Below are 10,367 nucleotides of genomic sequence, written 5' to 3'. Positions count from 1 at the left end.
TGGAGAAAAAGACAGTTGGGTTGTCCCAACTTGGATGGGAATCACGTGATCATAAGGGGCCACCTTAAGTACTAGCTAATAAAGCTGATATACTGGCAAAACTTGGAGGCTCCAGATGCCAGTAAATCATCCTACAGTTCTCTTATCTCAAAAGTCTTGCCTCAGGGAACAGGCCTCTCCTCTTACAAAACATACTGGCCCTAGCATCAGGTCCTTAGGGCTCCATTTCTGTTGCTGTTACTGGACTGCTATGGGGCCTTCCCGCGTCAATGACGGGAGCATGCATTTTCTAAAAAGCAAGAGCCTGAGGCACCTCTTGGGAAAGTGCTTTTGGTACCTCTAAGGAGGGTGCGTCTCACGAACCCCAAGGCCCGCCGGCAGGCCTCTTTCCTTGTAGCCCAAGCCACTTACTTTAGTGTGAAATTGGAGTTCCGACTTTGGCACTGTCACACGGCCTCTGTCTTGCTGCCGAGTGTGACTCCTGAAGCTAAATCTAAAAATAGTTCGCATTTTAAAAGCCTTGCAGTTTTTCTCATTGAGATTTTTCTCTACTGTCGCTCCTGATACACAGGGAAATGGGGTGTGTGCACAGGTGAGAGGGTGGAAGGTCGTCCGGGTTATCTCAGGACAGCAGGCACGTGAATGTAGCCCAGACCTTTCGGGACTCTGAAAGGCAATTCTCCGCGCTTCATCGCTCGGAGACTACATTTCCCGAGAAGCCTTGCGGCTCACGGCGGGGCGGTACCACAGGCTCACAGCCGGCCCACTGGCTGAAGACAAAGCAATCTGATTGGAGGCCGTCTCGCGGTCCGTCCTGGGACTTGTAGTACGGTAGGACGTGAGAGCATAGGGCGCGTCCCCGCGAGGGTCTGAGCCGACCTGGCGAGTGTTCTGTGAGGCGGTGCGGTCCGCGAGCGCGTGCGCGGGCTTCGCGCCCGAGGGGGCCGGCTGGCGCCTGAGGCGGGGCGGGGCCCTAGGGTTCCGCGTTGATGCACCCGCTTTCCTGCTCTCCGCCCCTCGCCCGGCCGGCTCGCCCCTCCTTCCTGGAGCCACCGCTGAGGCTGAGGCTGAGGCGGCCGACTGCCGGGAGCGGAGCGGCGAGTGGTCCGCGCGACGCGCGTCGGCTCCGACCCGACCCTATGCGGTGACTCGTGCGGCGCAGGCGCCTGCTGCCCCGCCGGCGGGGCCCGGGTTTTCCCGCGGCGGGATGTTCTCTCGAAGGAGCCACGGGGATGTGAAGAAGTCCATCCAGAAGGTGCTGGATCCCAAGAAGGACGTGCTGACCCGCCTGAAGCACCTGCGGGCGCTGCTGGGTGAGGCGCGCGCCCCGGGGCGCTGGGGCCACCTGCCGGGGAGGTCGCAGGACCCGCCCCGTGGGCCTGGCGGGGTCGTGGGCTTGGGTTGGGGATGCTGGGCTCCCGACTTCTGCTCGCCGGGGCCGAGACCCCTGAGGCATTGTTCCGGAAGGCGGCAGCCTGGCCCTGGGCAGTGCCCTATAGCATTGAGTGGAAACTTAGCTGGGATTTGCACTGGGCGCCTACCCTCGGGTCACCTCGAGGCCAGGCACAGAGGTGACTGTCCCCGGTCCTCCCAGGAAAGAAACTGAACCCCAAGTGGTCCATGCACGCGCGCACGCGCGTACACACACACACACACACACACACACACACCTGTCATCATCTGCTTTTAAAATGTTGAGTCTTGACAACTTAGGTAGACCGAGACCCCCTACGTGGTCCCACCACAAACTGAATTGAACTGCTACCTTTGTCACCCACTCTCCCTTTTAAATTTCATTTTTACATTTGAGTCTTGAGACTCCCAAATACACTGATTGCAAGTGATCCCAGCACAGATTTAGCTGTCACCTCTCCTCCCATGCCACTCTCCTCTTTAATTTTTATTTGGGTCTGGCTGACACAATTTCCTTGTGTCCTTGGTGTGAAGGGGGCTGTGCATGCTGGGAGGAAGGGTTGCTTTTTTGGGTCCAGGGAGGTGGACTGGCCCTTATTAAAAGGATAACAGTAACTCCTTACTGTTTTCCTTTTGACCTGCTGGGTGGAGTTTCTGTAGAGCTTATAGGTGGGCCTGAAATTGATCTATGATGACTTGTGAAGCGCACCTTGGTGAGTGAAGTTTCCACAAGGTTTCATGTTACCAGCTGATGGTGATTCTTGTAGATAGCTACACATTTCCTTCCTTCCTTCCTTCCTTCCTTCCTTCCTTCCTTCCTTCCTTCCTTCCTTCCTTCCTTCCTTCCTTCCTTCCTTCCTTCCCTCCCTCCCTCCCTCCCTCTCTCTCTCCCTCCCTCTCTCCTTCCTTCCCTCCTTCCCTCCCTCCCTCCCTCCCTCCCATCTTTTTTAGTCTTAACTTTTGTTTAAGGTGAAAACTCCTTTGCCTGTCTATGGACAGACTTCTCTCTGTGTATTTGGGGGCCAAGGAAAAGATACTAGATTTCTTTTTCATGTCTTTTACTGTTAAAACAATTAAAAAAAAAAACCATCAAGCTTTAAAGCATAGAGAATATAGGGCATAACAGAATTCATTTTATACATGAGAATTTTTTTTTTTTTTTTTTTGAGGTAGGGTCTCACTATAGCCCAGGCTGACCTAGAACTCACCATGTAGTCAATGTTCGGTTTAAAGGCATGTGCCACCACACCTGGCTTATAGATGAGAATTTTAAGTAGTTATCTTGTTCCTGAGATGAAAAGTTGCTAATGATTTCTATTTATGTCCTGTGAATTAACCAACCAACCCACATCTAAAATTCAAAATTCCTACCTCTGCCCCCCCGCAAATAAACAATGACAACAACAAAAAACAGAAAACCAGGCTTTGAGATATTAACTCAGTATGTCAGATTCCTGGAGATTATACCTGTTTGTTCAGACGGGAATGAAATGTAAATCAATTACTGTTAAGTGGGATTAGTTTCCAGACTTTGAAAGCAAAATGTGGAGTTCTTGGTAAACTGAGCTTACTACTTCCAGTAGTGAAATGTCTGGGCACACAGGTTGCTTTGTGCACGTTCTTACTAGTGATTGAGTGATACCTGGGGCAGGGGTAGTTTTGATAAAGGAGAATTGAGTACTTTGGAACTGTTTTCTGTGCTAAAGAATTTAAACCTTTGTTCTGTCCAAAGCTACAAAGATTAAATTGGCTACATTTTATAAAGAAAGAATCCATTAGATCAGACTAGTTTCTTAGAGCCACATTGTCCATTGTTACTGTTCTGAGAAAGTAGATGCTTTCTAAGTCTGTGTAATTACGGTTTCTCTCTGAGATGGCAGGTCTTGTTTTAAAGAATGATCTGTCCTCTTATTGTACTCAGTAGGGCCTTTTTTTCATATAGAGAAGCTCATTGACATTTCCTTAGGAGTGTTTTTGTTGATGCAGTTGTTTATGTGATGTGCAAGTTTCCTTTGTTACTACTGTGATCTTTATCTGAAGGGTCTTGATTTTGGTAACATTTGAGGCTTCCAGCCATAATGTGTACAACTAATGTAGGTGGTGTATGCCCCTTGCACCCAGGTGCCAAGGCCAGAGGAGAGTGTCTTTCTTATCACTCTTCCCTGTATTTCCTTGAGATGACTCTCGCAGTGAACCTGCAGCTTCCGGCTTCAGTTAGATTGGTTGACCAGCCAGTCCCAGCCATTCTTCCATCTCTGCTTCCCACAGGACTGGGGTTACAGGCATGTCTAGATGTTTACATGGGTGTTGGGGAGAATTGAACTCAGGGTGAATCAGGCCCTCTCAGGTGCTTTTGAGGCAAGCACTTTTACCTGCTGAGCCATCTCCTTAGCCCACTACTTAATTTTAAAAATATTTATTTATTTGGGGGGGCAGATAGAGAATGGGTGCACCAGGGCCTCCAGCCACTGCAAAGGAACTCCTGATACATGTGCTGTCACTTTGTATATCTGGGCACTGGGGAATTGAACCTGGGTCCTTAAGGCTTTGCAGACAAGCAACTTAACTGCTAAGGGGTTCCTCCAGCCCTACTTAGTTTTTTTGTAAAGTCTTATTTAGAAAACAGGTTTCTTGTACTGAAAGATAAGAATTAAGCAAGGTCAAGGAAACTTAAGGAAATGAATGAGAATCAGTATTATATATTTATTTTTGTAATACTCTTGCTTTATGCATTTTACTATTATAAAATGGTATTAATGCTGCTATTTTTTCACATATAAAGATAGCCTGTCCCTTGCCTCTTGTAGCTACATTACTTGGACCAGTACTTAGCATGTCCCTTACTTCTGTTTGGTTATTCTGTTAAATGAGTATGATAAGAGTTACCATTGGTATAATTTGTAAATGAATTCAGCTGGGAGTAGGCATTTAATAATTTCCTTTTGCATTACTTTTCCACATCACTAATAGAGTAGGACAAATATTTGGAGAGCTGTTTTCCCCACCTTTCTTCTTCTTATTTATTCATTTTGGTTTTTCGGGGTACTATGTAGTCTTAGAGTGGCCTTGAACTCATGGCAATCTTCCTACCTCTGTCTCCCGAGTGCTGGGATTAAGGGTATGTGCCACCATGCCTGGCCTTCCTCTTTTTTTTTTATTTTTATTTTTGAGGTAGGATTTCACTGTGTCCCATGTTGACCTGGAATTTACTATGTAGTCTCAGCCTGGCCTTGAGCTCACAGCCATTCTCCTTCCTCTGTCTTCCAAGTGCTGGGATTAAAGACATGTGCCACCATACCTGGCCTGTCTTATTTTTGATACTGCTGATGGCTTTGTTCTTTTTTCATGAAAAGTATCATGTATTTCAAACAACTTATAGAGAAACAATTCATTTTGGAGATTAGACTGTTTCAAGAAAGGGCCTTTAACTGCTGAGCTATCTGTATAGCTCAAGTAGAGTTATTTCCGATTCACATTCAAACTTCAGATTTTGATGACCCCAGTATTACTAACTTTATTATATAAAGAAGAAACTGAGGCAAAGCAAGGTACCAAGTTATGTTCTAAATGGTTTATATGTATTAATGGACAACAACAACAAAAAAAAGAGGGCTGGAGAGATGGCTTAGTAATTAAGGTGCTTGCCTTCGAAGCCTAAGGACCTAGGATTGATTCCCCAGTACCCATGTAAGCCAGATGCACAAAGTGGTGCATACATCATCTGGAGTTCATTTGCAGTAGCTAGAGGCCCTGGCATACCTATTCTCTCCCTTTCTGTCTTTTTCTCTCTCATAAATAAATAAACTATTTTTAAAACAGAGCTGACTTTTAGTTCTCTTTACAGTGTTAAAACCACCATTGGGAAAGTAGGCAAATAACCAAAAGTCCTCAAATGAGCTGTGTACTACCATATTGCTCTGACAATGATTCCAGGTTTAATTGAAAGTTGAGTGCCTTCTGTCAGTCTCAAGTTAGAGTGAAGAGATGGTAGTGCTATAACTAGAAAAGTCCATATAAAATAACAGTCAATATATAATAGTATAATTACATAATTGATGATAGGATTTCAGGGAGCAAAAAGAAGGGAGTAAAGAGCCAGGCATGCCAAAGGAAGAGTAGGACTTCTTACAATACAATCTTCCAGACACAAAATGGCCTGGATATATCCATGACCTCACAATACTTAGTACTACCTACACAAGACCCTCATAATAGGAGAAAGAGATGATGACATAAAAATAAGAGAGAGACTCAATGAGAAAGGGAGGGGATATGATGGAGTATGAATTTGTGAAGGGGAAAGTAGGGGAGAGGAGGGAATTATCATGGTTTATTTTCTATAATTATAGAAGTTGTCAATAAAAAAGTTCTAAAAAAAAAAAAGAAATAAATATTTTAAGGAGTCAAAAAAAACAAAACAAAACAAAACAAAACAAAACCCAGCTAGGTCAGTGGTACATACCTAGAATCCCATCACCCTGTAGACTGAATTAGGAGGATTGCCATGAGTTCAAGGCCAGCCTAGGGCTAGAGTGAGTCAGTGCCAGGTCAGCCTTGGCTAGAGTGAAACCCTGCAAAAAGAATGGAATAATATGGTGCATGCCTTTACTCCCAGTTCTCAGGAGGCTGAAGCTGGAGGATCTCTGAGTTCAAGGCCAGCCTGGGCTACAGAGTGAGTTCTAGTTCAGCCTGGGTAAGACTGAGACCATGCTTCAAAACCAAAAAGAAAAAGAGAGAACAAAAAAGAATGGAATAAAAAGAAGGGCATCTTAAAGGAGACTTACTCATACCAGGTGCTACAGCATGTTTAGACTATGTCTATTGGAAATACCAGAGAGAGAAGATCTTGAGTTTGAGGCCACCCTGGCCTACATAGTGAATCCCCCATCTAAAAGAGAGAAAGAAAGAAAAAGAAAAAAAGGGGGGAAGGAAAGAATGTATTATATCAGGAGGCAATATTAACTATTAATTTTTTGCATTATTTTTTCTCTATGAAGTCTTTGAAATCTAGTACATATTGTATATTTAGAGCACATATTGTATATTTAGAGCACATGTCCCTACTAGCCATATTCCATGTGCTCAGGAGCCAATGATGGCTGGTAGCTACACATTGGACTAAGTAAGGTCTGAAGGTGGGAAAGCAGAGGGTTAGGGCAATTTCAGACAAGGAAGATGGGAGAACTAATGGTAGAAATGCCCATGGCACTGATGTAGGAGGGTGATTCTTTCCTGCATCTAGTGAGAGTGGGAAGGGATAGCACTGAGCACAGAGGACATTTGCCCAGTGTTCTGCATAGTCTACTATAGAGGGAATGGCCTGACCGAGGCTGAGGTTGGGGGCCAGAGCAGAGAGGACTCTGGTGCCTGAGTTGGAAGCTCAGCCCTGTCTTGAAGGTAAGACTTGAGGCTTGAGATCTGCCTCTGCCAATGGATCAGGAGGGGTGGGACTAGAGTGAGGAGACTGTGACAGTAATGGAGTAGCAGGCCAGGGATTGCTTGACACAAAAGTCTGGGGTAAAGGGAGAAAAGGGCCAGAATTACAGATCAGAGCAGCTGAGACTAGTGATTATCCATGTGCAGTCATGAAAGTGAAGGTTGCATGGCTGAGGAGGAGTGATTAATGTGAAGAGCTTTGGGGTCAGAGGCTGTGACACAAGTTCTAGGACCAGCACTTTGACCTCAGATTTGGAACCAGAGAGAAAACAGTTTCTCACAATGTTTTCTATATGGACAGAGCAAAATTTAACATTTTAATTTATTTCTTCTTTTGCATTTGTTGCTTTAAATAGGGACAAATTCACTTACAATTTTAGATGTTACCCCTTATTTTATATTATTTGTTTATTTATTTTTCTTTCAAGCTAGGGTCTCACTCTAGCCCTGGCTGACCTGGAGCTCACTCAGTAGTCCCAGGCTGGCCCTCAAACTCACAGCAATCTTCCTACATCTGCCTCATGCATGAGTGCCAGTATTAATGATGTGTGCCATCACACCGGGTTCTCTTTCTTTTATTATTAGCATTCTTCATGGTTTGTTCCCCCCCCCCCTTTTTTTGAAGCAAGGTCTCACTCTAGCACAGGCTAACCTCAAACTCATTCTGTAGCCCAAGATGGCCTTGAACTCACAGTGATCTTCCTACCTCAGCCTCCCCAGTGCTGTGATTAAAAGCTTGTGCTGTTCCTTTTTATTTTCTTTTACTACAGACATTTGTCAATACTATATACCATAGTCCAGCTTACAATTTCTTGGCTGCCTTTTATTTCTTGTTATTTTTATTTATTTTTGTTTTGTTTTGGCATAGAGTTTCATGATGTAGCCTAGTCTGGCCTCAGCTTTTCCATCTTCCTCCTTTGCCTCCTGAATTCTGGGATTGCAAGTGTGTGCACCATCATCACACTTGTCCTTTTCCTCTCTCCCTTCTGTCATCCTTTTCCCTTCTTCCCCTTCTCTTTTCTTCCTCTGACAACAGCAATACCACTCTAATCATCTTGTGCTCACTTTGATCACTAGGTTTGAGTGTACTTGTGGGTTGATTCAAGGCTTTCCTATGTGTTACATAATTCTCCCAGCCAGTGGCAAGATTGAAGCTCTCCTTTTCATTGTAGTCTATCAAAAAACAACTTTTATAACTTGATAATTGTCTTGTTAGTATTTGGCCTCATAGCAAGGTCCTGACAGAGCCAGAGAAATGGGGAGGGGAGTCCTTCTAATGCTAGGAGATGATGAGTCTCTTATTCTTCAGGCTGAGTGTGAGAAGGTCAAGGTCCAAGTGGAACATCTGGGAGGGTGATGGCGGTACCTGAGGTCTGGAGCTTAATGAGAGGACAAGCAGCTGTGACATGGTTACTTACCACCCTATGATCCCATTGACTGTTCCTACGACTGCGGTGAAGATATTGCTCTTGCCCCTGACTTACAGAAGAGGAAAGTGAGGCACTATTTGCCTACCTTCTCCCTGCTTATATGTGGCATAGCTTATATTCATGTTTATAAAGCTTGCAAGGCCTAATCTCTGGGAGGCTGAGGTAGGAGGATCAAATGTTCAAAGCTTGTCTGGGTTTAAGGTGAATTCAAGGGCAGCCTGAGCAATTTGGTGGACTCTGTCTTTAAAAAAGTTTTTTTTTTTTTTAAGTCAGTGTTGTGCTTCTGCTAGTTATCTGACTCAAATGGATATTTATACATCAGAAAATGTATTTACTCACCAGAATGAATATTGTCATAACAAAACCCTTGAAGTTTTTGCATATTTTGCAAAAATATTGCTGTGACATTTGTAGCTCACAACCGGGTGAGTGTGGCAGAAGATAAAAAGTCTCCTGTGTTTTAGTGTTCACTGGCTTCTCTATGCCTGTGACAAGTCTAGCAGGTCTTGATATTTGCATAGATGTGAATTCCATTACCAGAACAAAGCTGGTAGGTGTATTTCAGGCTCTTTATGCAATCCTATTTTGTTCTCTTGTACTTGACCCTGTTTGAAACAAAGTGATTTTGTTATAGTGCTTCCATTACTGATTTTCATCAGTCACTTGACATTTGATATTGATAACCTCTGGGATATAAAATGAGCTTTGGACACCCATATGATCCCTGTTTCTAGGACTTGAAGTTGTCTAGACATGAGAAAGAGGTATGCCCAGAATTCGTTTCTGAGCTCAGCTATGTTCCTGTCACTGTAAATTATTATTTGTAGACCCAGAACATTTTTATATAAATAGCTGTAATTTGTATTTTTTTTAACTACTTTATTCCTGGGCAAACATAAATACTTCTACAATGTGCTTATGATGCTGATCTTTGGTCTCTAAACTGAGAAACTATAGAGAATTTTTTTTTAGGTTGATATTTTCAAAGTGTTAGATGATCTCATTTAAGCATTCAGATTATTATTTTTAAAATATTTTTAATTATATATTTACAAGCATAAAGAGAGAGTAGAGAGTCAGACAGAGAGAATGGGCACACCAGAGCCTCTCGCCACTGCAAATGAACTCCAGATGTATGTACCCCTTTGTGCATCTGGCTTTATGTGGGTACTGTGGATTGAACCTAGGTTGTTAGGCTTTGCAGGCAAGCTCCGTAACTGCTGAGCCATTCTTCTTCTTCTTTTTTTTTTATTTATTTGACAGAGAAAGAGGGAGAGAGAGAGAGAATGAATATGGGCATGCCAGTGCCTCTAGCCACTGCAAACGAACTCCAGATGCATGCACTCCCTTGTGCATCTGTCTAACGTGGGTCCTGGGGACTCAAACCTGGGTCCTTTAGCTTTGCAAGCAAACGTTTTAACTGCTAAGCCATCCCTCCAGCCCCTATTATTCTTTTTTAGAAAATCTTATATTTTTGTTTATTTATTAGAGAGGGAGAGAGAGAGAAGAGAGAGAATGGGCACACCAGGGCCTCTAGCCACTGCAAACGAACTCCATATGCATGTGCCACCAATGTGTATCCAGCTTATGTAGGATCTGGAGAATCTAACCTGAGTCTTTAGGTTTTGCAGGCAAGTACCTTACTGCTAAGCCAGCTCTCCAGCCCCCATTATTTTTAAAAACAAATTTATTACACTGCGAAATTAAGAATATTTAATATGTAAATGTAGAAAAGAGCTCTCTTGTTTTGGGGCTTTAACAAAATTCAGTGTGGGATTTTTTTGTTTGTTTGTTTAGTGTATGTATCTGCTGTATATTAGGAGATTAATAAGATGCAAGCCCAAGACTTAGGGGTCAGTAGGAGCAACAGATGTGTAAGCAATGAAAAATATTTCCCCAGAGGGTTTTGACCTGTACTGTGGAGCAGGATGGAAATATAGAAGTCGTCACGCTTTAAGAAGTAACTGTAAGCCAGGTGTGGTGGTGCATGCCTTTAATCCCAGCACTTGGGAGACAAAGGTTGGAGGATCATTGTGAGTTCGAGGCCACCCTGAGACTACATAGTGAATTCCAGGTCAGCCTGGGCTA

At 43.9% G+C, this 10,367-nt stretch overlaps 1 protein-coding gene across 4 annotated transcripts in view; it reads left to right on the top strand.

Annotated features, from left to right (window-relative positions):
• The first annotated feature begins 1,154 nt into the window (after positions 1–1,154).
• The window catches only part of Ralgapa2 (Ral GTPase activating protein catalytic subunit alpha 2), a 366,249-nt gene continuing 357,036 nt past the window's right edge, over positions 1,155–10,367 (top strand). For all 4 annotated transcript variants that reach the window (XM_045156189.1, XM_045156188.1, XR_006638510.1 and 1 more), the window contains exon 1: positions 1,155–1,313. In XM_045156189.1, coding sequence (XP_045012124.1) covers positions 1,208–1,313 — 106 coding nt within the window. In that variant the 5' untranslated portion in view covers positions 1,155–1,207. The remainder of the gene's footprint in view (positions 1,314–10,367) is intronic.

Source organism: Jaculus jaculus, chromosome 8 (genome assembly GCF_020740685.1).
Source record: "Jaculus jaculus isolate mJacJac1 chromosome 8, mJacJac1.mat.Y.cur, whole genome shotgun sequence".
In the NCBI taxonomy this organism is placed as follows: Eukaryota; Metazoa; Chordata; class Mammalia; order Rodentia; family Dipodidae; genus Jaculus; species Jaculus jaculus.
This window is presented reverse-complemented; position numbering and strand designations above follow the sequence as displayed.